This window comes from Trachurus japonicus, chromosome 17, assembly GCF_045865225.1.
Source record: "Trachurus japonicus isolate A0001 chromosome 17, Traja_1.0".
Taxonomy (NCBI): Eukaryota; Metazoa; Chordata; class Actinopteri; order Carangiformes; family Carangidae; genus Trachurus; species Trachurus japonicus.
The window spans coordinates 22,546,708-22,563,510 of record NC_140923.1 but is presented as its reverse complement, the minus strand read 5'-3'; the positions used below and the strand labels follow the sequence as shown (position 1 = coordinate 22,563,510).

General features: G+C 41.6%; 1 protein-coding gene across 1 annotated transcript; it reads left to right on the top strand.

Annotated features, from left to right (window-relative positions):
• Positions 1–234: 234 nt before the first annotated feature.
• On the top strand, positions 235–8,271 carry LOC146970628 (uncharacterized). The gene is made up of 10 exons (XM_085805941.1): positions 235–1,288; positions 1,697–1,836; positions 1,912–2,116; positions 2,196–2,300; positions 2,579–2,772; positions 2,891–3,032; positions 3,315–3,955; positions 4,543–4,662; positions 4,886–4,969; positions 8,254–8,271. The coding sequence occupies exons 1-10, from the start codon at positions 235–237 to the stop codon at positions 8,269–8,271; spliced, it is 2,703 nt and encodes a 900-aa protein (XP_085662067.1).
• The last annotated feature ends 8,532 nt before the right edge of the window (positions 8,272–16,803 follow it).

Genomic DNA, 16,803 nt, shown 5'->3' with positions numbered 1-16,803 from the left:
GCTGCATCATCAGCACTGATGGCACCTCCTCCAGCTCCTCCACCATCAGCACTGATGGCACCTCCTCCAGCTCCTCCACCATCAGCACTGATGGCACCTCCTCCACCGGCTGCATCATCAGCACTGATGGCACCTCCTCCACCGGCTGCATCATCAGCACTGATGGCACCTCCTCCAGCGGCTGCATCATCAGCACTGATGGCACCTTCTCCACCGGCTGCATCATCAGCACTGATGGCACCTCCTCCAGCTCCTCCACCATCATCTGGAAGACTACGTGTCCGCCAGCAGGTCATAGTGACATGCAAACACTGTGGCATTAAATTAAACAAAAAGAACTTGCAGGTCCACATTAGCAGAAAACACAAGTCAAAGGTTCAACAGATTTCAGAGACACGGCACCTGTCATGCCAGTGCATTGACAGCAGAAATGGCATCTTTGCAGTCGACAAATCTTTTTACAAGCCATGCTCACCAATACATGTCCAAAAAAATACCTGGAGTACGACCCAAAAACAAATCTGTGAATTAGATGAATGTAACACAAATTTAGAATTTGCAGTGAGGAGTGGCATTGTCCCATATGAATGCAATCATATCAAGTCATTGACCTTTTGCCCCCAGTTACATACACCCCCCATCATTCTGGAAGAGGAGGTGCTGTCAGACGTGGTGACTGCGAAAATATTTGGGGATGCGAGAAAGCAGAGCTGCCTGACTCTCCAGAGAGAATCTGCTGCGGCAGGGGTTCCTCTTTCTGTAGAGGTCAAGGTTGGAGGGCCTTCCTCAAAAAAGTTTATTTCAGTGTTTGAGCATAATGTGGCATACCATAGCCGACTGGGGAGGGTAATGGTGGCCTTTGATACAAAAAAGAGGTCATGGCACTGTCCGTGTGCAAAAGCCAGGCAGTTGTGCTTGCACAAAAGTGTGGCCAAATGGCATCTTTTTCAGACTAACAGAGACATGTTCAGGACCACAGAGAGTGCCACTGCCAGTGGCGACCCTGAGTCAAGTCAAAATCAGGAAGAAAATGCAACACCAGCTGGAGGACTGGAATATCCTCCTGATGATGATGGGCTCAGGAGGATGGTCCACTACCTGCTGAAAAGCAAAGGTATACCTGCCCAACTCCCCAAGGATTTGATCAGTGGCTCAAACACTTTAAAAGATGTTCCCAAGCACTTGGTGCCAAAAGAAATAACATGTGCTGAGTGTGGAGGGCATCTTAATGAGCCAGTGCTCATTACAGCGTGTGCAAAGCTGGTGACATACACTGGTGTTGTAGATGGTGAGACAAATGTCATTTATATCAATAATTTACTTTTAATTAATTTAGCCAACTAAATGTTTAAAACAAAGTAAATGTAGCGTACAGTCAGTGCTGTACAGTAGGTGCACAGTGTAGTAGTTGTATATATGATCATCAGTCTCCAGTGAGAACAACACTAAAACAAGATTTACATTAGTAAAACAGACAAAAGCTATATTAGTTCGTCCAACATGATTAAATTGTATTGCTCTAACTTAAGTTACATAAATCAGACTAACACAGTCAAGACAGACTGACTTAACATGATTTCTTTAGATGGAATATACAGTAGGTGGCAAGATGAACTTATGTTCATCCAATACTGTTGGATGTATTCATGTATTCAATTCCATCATCCAGTATTGTTCTTTCTTCTTTCTTCTTTAGGCTTTTCAACATACTGCAGGGCATGTCCTGACTGTGGGCTCATTTATTGTTATCAGGAGTGGAGTGATGGAATCCACAATTTTAATGATCATTTGCTCATCGCCATTCATTTATGTGTGTTTCTCCGCACATCACTTCAGGTAAAAAGAACTTGCAAGGAACATTCTTGTTATTTAATGGATCATGTACCGTTACTATATTTTCTACTTTACCAGACACACCAAGCTGTAAGCAGAGCAATAGAAGTCTTGGAGCAAACGGAAAATAAGACCTTCCCTAGCAAAGCCACAATGCTCCACGCTTATATGCATTTCGAAGCCCTGACAGCACACAGTTATGCATATTCATGTTGTAAGTGTGGCCACAATCCACCTGTGGTTATCATGGACCTGCATAGAAAGGGTGTCTTCAACATGCCTAGTGAGTAACAGAGCAAAGACTATGTAAAAAATAAAGAATAAAATTACAATGCTTTATTAATACATGCTTGTCTTTACAGTAAGTGAAATGGAGGCTCCACCAAGAGACTTTGATGGAAAAGTCAACATCGAAGATTTCTGGGACTCTGTTGCCTCTCAGATAATTTGTAGTGGCTTATTGACAAGTGAGTTCATAATATTCCAGGTTGGCAGCATAAGGCATGCATTTGTTTCCCAATTGACATATTCTGTTACAGAATGACTTTCTGTCTTTATAGCACTGTTAGCAATCAACATTCTCATATTACAGTAATATACCGTTAGCCTCCGAAGTTCATCGATTTGGTTTTATACTTATTTAATGACATCTTTACTCTTCGATCTACCCACTTGTCTGTATTTGATTTTCTGGAATGATTTGTCCAGACACTTTTTTCAATTACATTACTCTTTCAAACTCCAGGTGGTCGGAAGAACCCCTTTCTGGTTTTGCCATCCTACAACAACTGGGCTCCTTGGATAGGACCAAAATGCAGGGATGGGGACACTGTTCTCAACACGGAGTATGAGAAGGTGCATGCACCAGGGCAGGCTGCTGACATGTCGGACCTCCAAATGACTGAAGAGAGGCTCCAAGATGCACTTATTAACCTCCGGGTAATGGCTAGTTCCCATAACTGTGAAGACACTCTGTAGTGACTTGTGAAAAAACAATGTTATTGTTTTTTGTTTATTTGTTAATTTCTGTTTTATTTTTCCTATGTTGAAATAATAGGTGGACATGGTTCGAAAGCTGTGCAAGCAATGTGGCTTAGACCCAAAAGGCTCAAAGATGGACCTCATCCTGAGACTCCGGGAGGAAATGAAAAGCAGGTCGTCCTATGACAAAATATTTGAGAAGGTCTGGGGAGCATCAGGTAGGATACAACTTTCACCAAAGAGTTGCATGTAGTTACTGTAGCCTACAGTGCAGGTGTTTCTATTGAAAAAATGCAATCCCTGTGGTGTAAAATGTTAAAAAGTAAACATACAGTGTAGCTCAGCAGTTGTCACAGGACTTAAATCTTGGACCACACCGAGTAATACACAATGTGGCATACAGACTTATCTGTGGCAGTTATTTAGTATAGATTGTAGGAAAGATTGTCACATAACTGTATTTGTGCAATGTCATTAACTCAACTTTGTGTGTTCTGTAGGTGGTTGGGCAGTTGTTATGTGCCCCTGTGCTGTCGTCTATTCCATCAAGTTTAACTTAAGAGCGGAAAGCCCCAGAGATTATGCTGACCTTCTACTCAGCTGGAAGCACTTCCCAAATGTCGCTATCTATGATTTTGCAAGGGGCTTGGCAACCCACACAAACCTCAGGGAGCCTGGAAGTTTGCCTTTCAGTCCCAATGAGGGTCGGCTGGCTGAGGCTTCCATTGAGAATCTCAAGTTAGCAACTGATGGTGGGCTGAAGGTCAGTTTGCCGTGGCCAAAAAATAAGAAAGTCGATGCAGATGTGAACTGCCATCCACTGACGGGATCATCACAGCATTACACTCTCTATGATGTGTTCCATGAGAGGAATACAAAGGATCCCAAAGACATCCTCAGAAGGATTTCTCTTGTGCCTGAACTGGCTGGCTGGGTCAACAGCCAATGCGCAGAGCAGTTGTTTTCCGACATGAGGAAAAATAACTATTTCCTAAACACGCTTACACCATCAGAGCACATATTCATGATGCGGAATATATTGCATCAACACAACATCAAGCGCAATAAAACAACTGAAGCCAACATCAGGAAGGTGGTTGGCAAGGATGCCCATCTGTGGTTGGACGATAATGGGCAAATAGTAATGGGTAAGATAATTTGCCTTCATTCATAAATATTTTTCTCAATTGTTAAAGAATGCTCATCTATATCCTTAAAGTTTTTAAAGCTTTGCTTCGCTTTTCTTTTACTAAAGCCACAGCAGCACATCCACCGACAGAAGCTGAAGATAAAACAACAGCACCCTGTAAGTACAAGGAAGAAATGACAAAGTAATAATAATAATACTAACAACAACGACTGTATGGAACTACTTAGAAAATACATCTTGATATCTTCATTTGTTTTCCTCTGCCTCATTTTCCACATCAAGTTGGAAATTATGTCTTTCACTTGTGAGCATACTTCCTTTTTTACAGGAGAAGTTATGTGAAGACAGTACAAATTATGTTATGCACACTGATATGAATGTACTCCTCAGACTGTCCAACCCCATCTGACATAGTTCCAGGTGAAACAAAAAGCCAGACAGATGACAGGAGGATATGGGCTGTTACCCATGTCCCAGCTCAAACAAAATTGGTGACTAATTAATTATTGTCATATCTATATCCATAAACATTTCTGTTCATTTTCTTAAATTTTTGTGTGTGTAATTCCCTTTTCTAGTTGGCCTATGTCCTAGATAAAAGCAAAGATCCGAAAGAGGACATAGTTCATTTTAGCCCAGGCCAGACATTAGCCAGATGCGACTTCTGGTCTTTGGCCTTTCAGGACGTTGAAGCACAGGTAATTGTACATTTCTATGCATGAAGGATACATGTGAATAACATCTGTTTACAGTAATAACCTGCATTTCTTTGAACAGATTGCTAATCAGTGCTTTCAAATCAAAGCTGCTCTCGGAGGTTCACAGGTCAGCTTGTGTCTGTTGTGTTTAGTAATACAGTACAGTGTTTTTTCTAAATGTACAATGGAACCTGCTGCACAATTTTTGTTTCTGTCTCTTCAGGGCAAAGATGTCCACACTTTCAGCATCTTTGAGGTGGTGACCTGGTTACCACCATTTGACGATGATCCCCAAGCAGCTTTACCCGTAAGTGTTATTTAAAAATATTTGGTCTGTCTGTCTGTCTGTCTGTCTGTCTGTCTGTCTGTCTGTCTGTCTGTCTGTCTGTCTGTCCATACATCTACATATCTCTATACATATGTCATTATTATTCCAACATACAGGATGGTGTGGCATCAAAGGACATCATTTTACTACCTTCATGGGACTCGGGGCACTGGATTCTGTGTGTAAGTTACCAAATTTTCCAAGTGGTGAGGTGTTATTTATGTTGAGGCATAGAATGTCTGTTACCTTTGTGTTTTTCCCACTGTTTTTCTGTCTTTTGACATGCCACTCACACAGTGCAATGTTACAGTAATTGTAATGGAATGTCCCTTTCCTTTGTAAACTTGTATGTTGTGGGCCCCACCTCTTAATGTCATGTGCATTTACAGATCCTCAAGCCAAAGTCGAAGGAGATTTTATTTCTAGACTCCATGAACCCTGTAGACTTTGGGAGCGGGAGCTACAGAGGCATTTTCAGGTTTTGCTTCCATGAGAAAGTGTTCCGGAGTTTCCGCTGTTCAAGAAATTTTCAAGTTTTGCATGGTTTGTTTCAGTTTGAACGTGATGAACAAACTCCAGGCTTTTGGATATATCTGTTTTGCTTCTCATATTTTAACCTGATGGTACAGTCTACACATCCTCTAGAACTGTCATGAGATAACTTAGGTTGTGATTTGGCTCTGTACAGTGGTGTAGTCGAGGGGGTACGCCGGTATACGGCGTATACCTACTTATTTTTCAGTCAGGATTGCGTATACCCACTTCTAAATCCCCCCTGATGCGCACAAAGGGTTAACAGTCGGTCTCTGCTAGAAGTCCCGCCTCTAACCTGAATATCGATCTCCGATTGGCTCTGCCGTTTCTCGCTAACGTACATGTGATTGGCTGTCCCCGCTGTCACTCCGTCTGCTTGTAAAAGTTACCTGCTCGTTGGTCGGACGGGACAGGAGGTCACGGTGCTTGAATCTGCAACCGCGAATGTAAGTTGTCAACATGTTCGGCTTTTGTTCTGCCTGGGTCACGTTAGCTAGACGAATTTTAACATCAGTGGTGTCATTTACATGTGTTTCTGTCTGTCTGTCTGTCTGTTTGTTTGCATGCGTGCGTGTGTGTGTGTGTGTGTGTGCGTGCGTGTGTGCTCTGCCTGTGGGTCTGTGCTTGGTAATAAGGATGTCAAAGAAAAGGAAAATGGACATAAAACACTTCTCTATCAGTGAAAGTGTAAGTTACTTAAATGGTATCTAACTGTAGAGCCTCAACAATACAGATAATGAATAAAAGCCAATATTTAAAGGGATAGTTCACCCTAGAATGATATTTCGCTCATTATCTACTCACCCTCATGTTGACTAAGGGCTGGAAGAATTCTCAGAGTCCACCGTCCCTTCTCTGAGTTACAGGGGGTCTTGGCGTAGCAGTGCATGTCCATATAACGGTTGCAAAGGGACACCAGAGCTCTTCATAAAAAAACACACACAAAAAAACATCCAAATACCTCCATGATGCTCGTATGTAATGTCCGTAGGGTTGCCACCCGTCCCGTAAAATACGGAATCGTCCTTTATTTGGCAATAAAATGTTGCGTCCCGTATTGAACCGATACAGGACGCGATTTGTTCCGTATTTTCATAATGTCCAACACTGTCTCACACACTGTACACTAAATAAATAAAATATACTAAATAAATACTACAGCTAGTAAAATTGTCCTCTGTGTGTCTGTGACGGGGCTGCGTGTGGCGCTGTCACGGTTGCCTAGAGACAGACAACACACACACCGGCGCTGCTCAAAACCCGCGCCTTTTAAAAATGGCTTCTGCACCCGGGACTCCACCACGTCCCCAAAAACGAAAACGCCTACAAAAATACAGACGTGAGTGGGAAGACGCACATCCTTGGCTGGACAGCATCAGTGGAGATGCCTTCAAGGCAAACTGTACAGTCTGTCGGCGGGTATTTTCAGTGGCGCACGGTGGGCTGTCTGATGTCAGGCAGCACTCATCAGGGGAGCAACACAGCAAATATTTAAGAGCACAGAAGACCCAAGCCTCAGTGTCACAGTTTTTTTTACCCCAGTCGTCTCCTGAGATTGATGCGGTAAGGGAGATTATGTTATAAATAATATTATGAAGTTATATTACGTTAAAAAGGATGACAGGGAGTTGAGCCACAATTACAAATCCAGCTCTCACTAAATCTCAGCTCCTCACTCACACAGACAGACCCCTGTCTTCTACTGTGTTCGATTGCACTCGGAACTCGGAAAGATCCGAGTTGGACTTCCGAGGTAAATGGGTTTCATTGCACAACCTCGGAAAACATGCCACAGGTGATGTTTGTTTGGATGTCTTTCGAGTAGGCTGTTTAAAATTATTCTGGGGAAGTACAGGAAGGGAGAGAGAGAGAGAGAAACGTCATATGCTCCTATGACATCTGACTGCAAGCCGCGCAGCAGGTGTCAACTCTACGCGCCTTTTCCAATAACTTTCCCCCTCATCCCCAACAACAACATCATTTTATCCAATCTTACTGTTTTCAGATCAACACAGGCCTAATGAATAAGACAGAGCGGATGTGGGATGTAAAAAAAAACCAAAAACCAAAAGCAGGCCAGTGTTAAACAGACTGTACACCTGTAAATGTCACAGAGGGGATTTCACACCCTCTGATTTAAAAAGGAAAAAACAAAAACCATGTAAATCTGAAATTAATAACAAAGCAAAGTGTTCCACTCAAAGTAGGCTACATAGGTACATATTTGGCTTTTACCTGAGCTGACGTACGGTGGAGAGAAAAAAAAAAAGTCCGGTCGTGTCTTTGTTTACCCTCCTGAGTGGGTCACGTAACTGAAAACTATGAACAATCCCTCTGACAGCTTCTCTCTGGTACCTCCGAACAGTTTATCCAGAAATCTGCTGATATTTCCTCTGAAATCGATGCCAATATCGCTGAAAACTCCATATTCCTTAAGCTATGAGCAGCACAGCTGGGAGTAAACGTTTGCCGAACATAGCAACAGTTACCAAGGGGGGTTGGATTTTTTTTTTTAACAACTTTATTTTTGCTTTACAAAATACATAAACAGTGCATAAGGGGGGTTGGAGAACTGTCATTGGACTTCCCTTAGCGCGTCATTTTACGTGTCTTAGCCAATCATAGATCAGCATGAAAAAAACCATCCTGCCCACAGAGGACAGAAGCCCTCCGTCCTCTAGCCCCTAATACTTTCTGCTCCCTGATCTTCACATCTCCTCCGCCTGCAGGTGTTGCTGTGTTGTTGAACCCTTTTAATGGATTTTCTTCCATAAAAGAGATTAAAAAAATATAATTTATAAATTATTTGGTAATGGTTTATTTCAACCAGTTACTCTTTCTAAAAAATATGTTTATCTTCCTCTTGCCTCTCAAAAATAGAGGACCAACCTCCTCTGACTAACTCTATGGACCAGCCTCCACTGATATACACAACAATAAAAACACACAACAATAAAAAGAGATTAATGAAGAAAAAAACAAAGAGATAATCTGTTTTTATTGTTGTGTGACTGGTTCTGTGAGAGCAGTTGACCACATATCTGTCTGTCTGTCTGTCTGTCTGTCTATAGGCTATCTAATATCTTGCTTTATGTTGGCTCACAGGTAGGCTATGCTTTGCTGCTGTCAAAACCATCCATCAGAAAGTCGATTTTAAACATGGGTATAGAATGGCATACTCGTGCATATGGATCAAAATACACAGCTGGACATTGTTGTAATTATAATTGTGTCAGCTTGCACCCTACACAATCTGTGTGCAGACCCCACAGACCCCACAGACCCCACAGGCTGCCCAAGACGGGGTGATGAGAATGAATAGATTGCAACTAGGATGATGATGGCAACTTTTTATATATATATATATTTATATATTTATTTGTACATATTTTGATTATTATTAGACACAGACAGACAAGAACAAGACAACATGTCTTGTTCTTGTCTGTCTGTGTCTCTTTGACACTTGAACACAAAGTCTGCATGAGACAAAAGTGCCAAAACAAGTTCCTGTGTGTGTAAACATACTGGCCAATAAAGCTGATTCTGATTCTGAACTTTGCTTTTGCTTTCAATCTGTCAATCTGTCAATCTGTCAATGAATAGTTTAACTGGTATGTTCTCCTTTTATCTCACAATAAGCCATCAACTTTATATGGAAAAACATTCAACATGTACATATTAAATGTTCATGCATTCATTGCATTAATGACCAGTGGAAGTTCAGCTGCTGTTTAAGTTTGACAGTTTTATTTAAAGCACACATATGTGCTTAAACCTGGCTTTTTGAAAGTGCATACAGAAGTATAAAAATATGACATATTGTGTTTCTCACTATTACAACTATTAATCGATTATGCAAACACTAATCGATCATAAAATTAATCATCAACTATTTTGATAATTAAATAATTGATTTGAGTATAAAAATCAAATTCTCTTTCAGTTTCTTAAATGTGAATATTTCTAGTTTCTTTGTTCCTTTACGACAATAAACTGAATATCTCTTTGGTTTGTGGACAAAACAAGACATTTAACGATGTCGACTTGTGGTTTGGGAAACAGTGAATTATATTTTTCAACATTTCATTGACCCAACAACTAATAATTAATCGTTTAAATAATGACAATAATTGTTAGTTGCAGCCCTAAGCTCAGTTAAACTTCTTTGTTAATTTGCCTTTGTTATTAATGTGTTGACACATAATAGGCCTAATGCTATAATAGAGCAGCAACAATTAATCGCTTAATCAAAGACTAATCGATCATTAAACAACAAACTGATTAGTCAAAAAATTAATAGACAGATTAATCATTTGTGACAATGATCCTTAGCTGCAGCTCTAAATGTATGAATGAATGAATCACATCTACAGTGAAACATTTTTTTCAAAATTTCACTCACCAAGTGTAATTATTTCTACTTTTATAGTGAGGTGCTGGTCAAGGTAGTATGTTGTTGGGCAGTGGTGGACAGTAACGGAGTAAATTTACTTGAGTACTGTACTTAAGTACATATCCAGAGGATTTGTACTTTACTTGAGTATTAGATTTCTTTGGTACTTATTACTCTTACTTGAATACATTTCCAAGACAAATATTTGTACTTTTACTGGAGTTAATTTCTAGGAAGGCTGAAAAGTACTGGTTACTTTCAGGTCTTTTTCTAAAATCCTATTGGACACAAGCTGTGTTTGTCTGTGAAGGAAACCCTAACCCCTAAAAGCAGCACATCAGTGCAGCTGCTTTCAAAGAGTTCATTCTCACTAACAAGAGTTAAAAGGTTCTTACATTCATTTACAAACAATTAGAGTCATTCATTGATGTGAAGAATAAGACATTTACTCTTACTCTTACTTAAAGTACATTTAAAAGCATGTACTTTTGGATACTTAAGTACCTTTAAAAGCAAGTACTTTTTTACTCTTACTCCAGTAACATGTGGACTGAGCTACTTTTACATGTAACGGAGTAAATTTTGACCAGTAGTATTTTTACTCTTACTCAAGTAAGGGGTTGAGTACTCTGTCCGGTCAGATTCTGCCTGGTACACATTTGAAGGGTTGGTGTTGGTGAATTACTACGGAGAAGGAGACAAGACCAGGGCAGACACGCAACAGTGCAGATCAACAGATTTATTGAGACCAAAAGGGGGGGGGGTGAGACGAGGGGAGATCCAGGGATGTGTGTGAGTCCAGGGATGGAGAGGATGTGAGTGAGGGGAATCATGGGGGAAAGCCGAAGAGGGGGGGTTCCAGGGAGGAAGCAGGTTCAGCAGTGGCGGCGAGGAGGCAGGGGCAGAGGATCACCAATCCCGCGGGACCTACAGGACACACAACACCGCACACACACACACCTCTTCTCAGGTCCTCTGTGTGTCTGTGACGGGGCTGTCTGCGTGTGGCGCTGTCACGGTTGCCTAGAGACAGACAACACACACACCGGCGCTGCTCAAAACCCGCGCCTTTTAAAAATGGCTTCTGCACCCGGGACTCCACCACGTCCCCAAAAACGAAAACGGCTACAAAAATACAGACGTGAGTGGGAAGAGGCACATCCTTGGCTGGACAGCATCAGTGGAGATGCCTTCAAGGCAAACTGTACAGTCTGTCGGCGGGTATTTTCAGTGGCGCACGGTGGGCTGTCTGATGTCAGGCAGCACTCATCAGGGGAGCAACACAGCAAATACTTAAGAGCACAGAAGACCCAAGCCTCAGTGTCACAGTTTTTTTTACCCCAGTCGTCTCCTGAGATTGATGCGGTAACCAGGAGCACTGCAAATACTTAGAGACAAAAATATCATTAATTCTAATCAAATTCCTGGATACAATGTCATTATAGACTACTGTAGTTTAAATATGGGAAAAACTATAATATTTTAAACACTGTTACTGTGCTGTGTTACTGTGTTTTGATGAAGATCAGAAAAATGGGCTAAATAACTAATCTTACATCTCACCCCAAAAATAAATTCTGGACTCAAAATAACTCGCTGGAAAGGATGGATCCGACATAGAGTTGTCTTTTATTTCCTTTAACCAGAAAGCAAACAAAGTTCAACCCGAGCCACTTACAGATACAAAGTTTGAAAAGAAAAGTAACAAAGTATCAGGCTGCATGCAAAGCACACCCCAAGACATACATCTAGGAGTAGTTAAGTGACTGACTCCTTACCAAAAGTTGAAGGCTTATATAGGCCTAGGTCTATTCCCAAGTCGATTCACCAGACTGTTCTCTGAGGGTCCCAATTCCCCTCGTCCCCATCCCCACTGCCATAACTCTATCAGATGGGAGACGTGGAAAAGGCGATGGCAACCGCCTTCACAGACCCTGCATAATAATGTGAACCTGCTTGCTAGTTGACCTCTGATCTACCCCTCTCTCTCTCTGGCTGCACATAAACAGTTGGCTGATCTTTAAGTCACAAAACATACTCCTTTCAATTAGATATACAGAACAAAACATTATATAATCATTTGTGATCATTTAAGATGATCAACATTAAATCTTAAACTAATAGATACATAATGAGTATATGTCTTTTTTAATAGTAGCATAATATTGTCTTTCAGCATTAACCTATTACAAACTTTCATGTCATTTATGATGAAAAATACCACAACATTCCCCCCTGTGTGACTGGTCAAGTCACAAACAATCCCAATTGATGAATTCAACATGTCAACCTACATGTAGTCATGGATTCCACAAATCGGGACAGAAGGAAGTCCAACATAAATCAAAATAATGACAGAGTCCATAAAAGTAATACATCAGACATCAAAACCAAACCAAAAATAAAATACACACAATACGAGAATCTTCAAAACATGATAAATGATGACAATTACATGTTTCTCCTCAAGGCTCTCAAAACTTAGTTACAAGATTATAATCCCTTTAACACAAAATATAATAAAAAGAGTGCTCAAGTGACAAGAAAATGAAATTGTGCTCTCGTGTAAAAGATAGATATATAAAAGCATGCAATGTTTCCTTCACTTATTCATCCTTCAAACCTTGAACTGTCTACATGATTCAGACAAAATGAAGTATGCCACAGTAGTAGCATTCAAGAATCTTGTCGACACGATGTCTACCCTCAACCTCTTCTTTTCCTAAACCCCATTTCACTCGTTGCATCAGCGTAGGTCCTCCTCCATTGATGTTGTAAAACGGGTATCCTAGTTGACTCCAATTCTCTGCATATCCTGGCACCGGGAATGGACTCGTGATCATCGCATTTGGTGGGAGGTGTCGATCTTGGCCACCTGGTTGGTTAGTTGGTTGGCTCTGAATTATCTGGTTTGGATTGAAATAAGGTGAAGTATTTGGCCAGTGGCTAGGCAGGGAGGGCTGGTTCTGTCCACCCTCGTTACTTCCCTGCCTGGCACTTCCACTTTGGTCAGCCATGTTAATCTATATGGACAACAAATAAAGATTGATTAGTTCATCTTTCCAGCTTTCAGAATCATTCTGATAGTTCTTCTGTTCTTCTAATGCCTTCATTCCTATTGCTACTATAAAAGATCCCTCATAAAGTGTAGATCTAATCTTATATGGCTTTATTAACATCTCAAAAGCTTCTGTTCCATATCTTGACACGATTTCATGAGTGCTGAATAACAGTGAGTTCTGATAATGCACTGACACAATTTCTATTCTACCTTTAGTGAACAATGGCATACAATATTTCTCCTCCAGATTAATCACATCATATCTGTATGTTAAAGCGAGCCCTTCAACACGTACAGTAAGATCTCGATTTAACTGATAAGTAACCCTTCTCCAATTTTCATATTTTAGTTTTTCCAAACAAACTTCGTGAGGTTTTGGTATAAATGGAAATGTTGCGGAGTGTACTGACTGACGGCTATATTGTATAAAGGTCTTTGATTCTTTCGCTAAAATTGGTCCTAGGGGCAATTGGTTCAAGATAGGTTGCAAACATTCGTGGTATACTTTCTCTAATTTTGATTTGTTTCTTCCCCTTTTCCGTCCCATTTTATTCGTCTAGTAGTTGTAAGCCTGTTTTGGTCTTTCTCGGCTTTCTGCTTTAATTTGTTCTAGTTTAACATTATTGTCAGAGGGTCTTTGTTCCTCCTGCATTTTGCTTCAGTGCCAGTCTCTTAGAACGTCTTTCTTTCACTATTTCTTCGGGCTGCGTCTGGTCCTGCAGGGAGGCGTGGCCGTCCCTTAGATTCCCCTGCGATTGGATCTGTCCCTGCGGGGAGGCGTGGCCGTCCCCTTCTGGTTCCTGTGGATCACTTGTGGCTCCAGGTGGTCTCTCTGCTTTGCAGCAGTGGTTCAAATGATACCAGAGAGTCTTACCTTCTACTTTCAAAGCAGTAGGTGTTACTATAATGACTTTGTAAGGGCCTTCCCTTCTTGGTTGATTCCACTTGCGTTTAAACACCCTCAGGTAGACCCAGTCTCCTGGTTCAATACTCTTGAGCGGTTCTGGAATGACAGCTTCTCTGTTCTCCACTGCTCCTTTGACCTGTTGAGATATAACCTTGTATATTTGAGTCAGCTGCTGTAAATAACATGTCAATTCTCTTTCACATTGTTCAAGTGGTGGACCTTTATACGGGCCCCTGAAGAAGGGGACCAGCATTGGTCTTCCAGTAAGCATTTCATGCGGTGTTAGATGTGTCATTCGGTTAGTTTGCATTCGCATTCCCATTAGTGCCAAAGGTAAAGCATCTACCCAGTTCAACCTATACTGGCTGTTAGCAATGATCTTTGCTAACTTAGATTTTAACACTCCGTTAGCTTTTTCCACAATTCCCTGTGATTGGGGATGATAGACACAGCCAAACTTTTGATTTATTCCCAACATTTTACACGCTGTTCTAATGGTATTAGCCACAAACGCTGGACCGTTATCCGATGAAAGAAAATCTGGCACGCCGAACCGCGGGAAGATGTCGCGACATAAAAATTTCGCAGTCGATTTTTGATCTGGTCCTTTAGTGGGGACAGCTTCTACCCATCGGCTGAATCTGTCTATCACCACTAGGATGTATCTATATCCTCTTATCCGTTCTGTCATATCAATATGGTCCATTACTAAATGCCGAAAAGGACCATCCGGCGGTGGCATGTGTGAAATTGGCGCTGAAAAACTTTTTCTAATATTATGACGCGCACACACATCACATTCATGCAACACTCTTTCCACAGTACTTGCTAAGAAAGGTGACCACCAGACATTTTGTATTCTTTTTATCACCTCCCCCCTTGCGCAATGGTCAGGGCCATGCGCATCACGAATAGCTACCTTTAACAATGCACTTGGTATTACAAAATGTCCATGAATACTTCTCCATAGTCCCTCTTCAGGACCAGAGGCGGTTTTAACTGCACCTCGATTCTTCCAGACAGACTGCTCATATGGACCAGCCCTGTCTTGAGCAAGTATTAAAGACGCCACATCAGCTAGAGGTGGATCATCTTCAACCATCAGCATGGGACCTATAGTTTCACTAGCTGCTGCTTGTTTAGCCATTTCATCTGCTAAGTTGTTACCCTTAGCAATCAATGAGTTTGCCTTCTGGTGGGCAGCACATTTTATAATAGCAACCGCTAAAGGGAGCTGCATCGCCATCAGAAGATCAGCAATAGCCTCAGCATGCATAACAGGTGATCCATCTGCTCGGACAAAACCTCTTTGCTTCCAAATACTACCATGCACATGACACACTCCATAAGCATATTGTGAGTCTGTATATATGTTGACACGTTTGTTTTCACTGAACTTACACGCAGCAGTCAGCGCTTTAAGTTCTGCCAACTGTGCTGAACAAGGTTGTGGTACTTTAATTGCTTGTTGTTTTTCGAACGTACCATCATGTTTGAGTTCCACAACAGCATAACCTGCGTGGTTACCCCTGACATCTCTGAAACATGATCCATCCACAAATAAAGTTAGTTCAGCCTCAATTGGTCCATTATACAGATCATTCCTAGGTTTCAAAAATGTATCAGTTATCTCTACACAATCATGAGGAGAGCCCTCCTCAGGTAAAGTTATGCGAGCTGCAGGGTTGGCTGTCTTGCAGCGCTGGATCGTTAATTCTGGTGCTGACAAGATAACTTCATAACCAGTCTTCCTGGCCTGCGTTAAGACAAATCTGGGACTCGTGAGCAGGGCATGCAACTGATGCGTTGTATATAATATCACCGGGTGTCCCATAGTCAAAGTTGAAGCTTTTTGAAAAGCAAATGCAGCTGCTGCCAATCCCTGATAACATGGGGGCAGTCCTGCTTCAACAGTATCCATCTTTGTACTATAATAAGCCAAGGGTTGTTTCACCGAACCTGCATCCTGCATCAATACAGCACAAGCGTATCCATTTCTCTCAGCAACATACAAATGAAAAGGTTTAGAATAATCTGGATGTCCCAGTGCTGGAGCAGTCTGTAAATCTCTCTTTAAAGCTTCAAATGCCGCTTCGGCCTCATCAGTCCATTGTAACTGAGCACCACTGTCTTTTTGTCCTGCAGTATGAATAATTGCACGCAGTGGAGCTGCTTTAAGAGCATATTCACAGATCCATGGTCTGCTGTAAACCACACATTCCCAAAAACGTTAACATCTGTGAAACTGTCCGTGGTTTTGGTGATTTAATTATCACTTGGAGTTGTGAGGGGGCTATGAGCCTCTTATCTCCACACAATCTCCTGCTAAGATACTCCACCTCCTGACAGCAGAACTGGAGTTTCTCTTTGCTGACCTTATGACCCTGTTTTGCAAGCGCAGTCAGAACAGCCAGGGAATCCCTCTCACACTGCTCCTTCGTTGGGCTGCATATCAGAATGTCATCCACATATTGTATCAAAGTACTGGTGATATCAAGATGATTCAAATCATCCCTTAAGACTAAATTAAATTTTGTTGGGCTGTGTTTATAGCCCTGTGGTAACCTTTGATATGTGTACTGATTATTCTCAAATGTAAAGGCAAAAAGATACTGAGAGTCTGGATGCACAGGCACACTGAAAAAAGCAGAACATAAATCAATGACTGTGTAGTACTTGGAGTCCGCAGGCACGTTGGAGAGCAGGGTGTGTGGATCAGGAACGACAGGCGCCTCAGCCTCCACTATGGCATTAATAGCTCTAAGATCATGTACTAATCGATAATCGTTTGAATGTGGTTTCTTTATGGGGAAGATCGGCGTGTTGCAGGGACTTTTAGTTTTAATCAACACTCCTGCTTCCACCAGACCTGCTATAATGGGTCTGATGCCTTCAATTGCCTGTTGCTTGAGTGG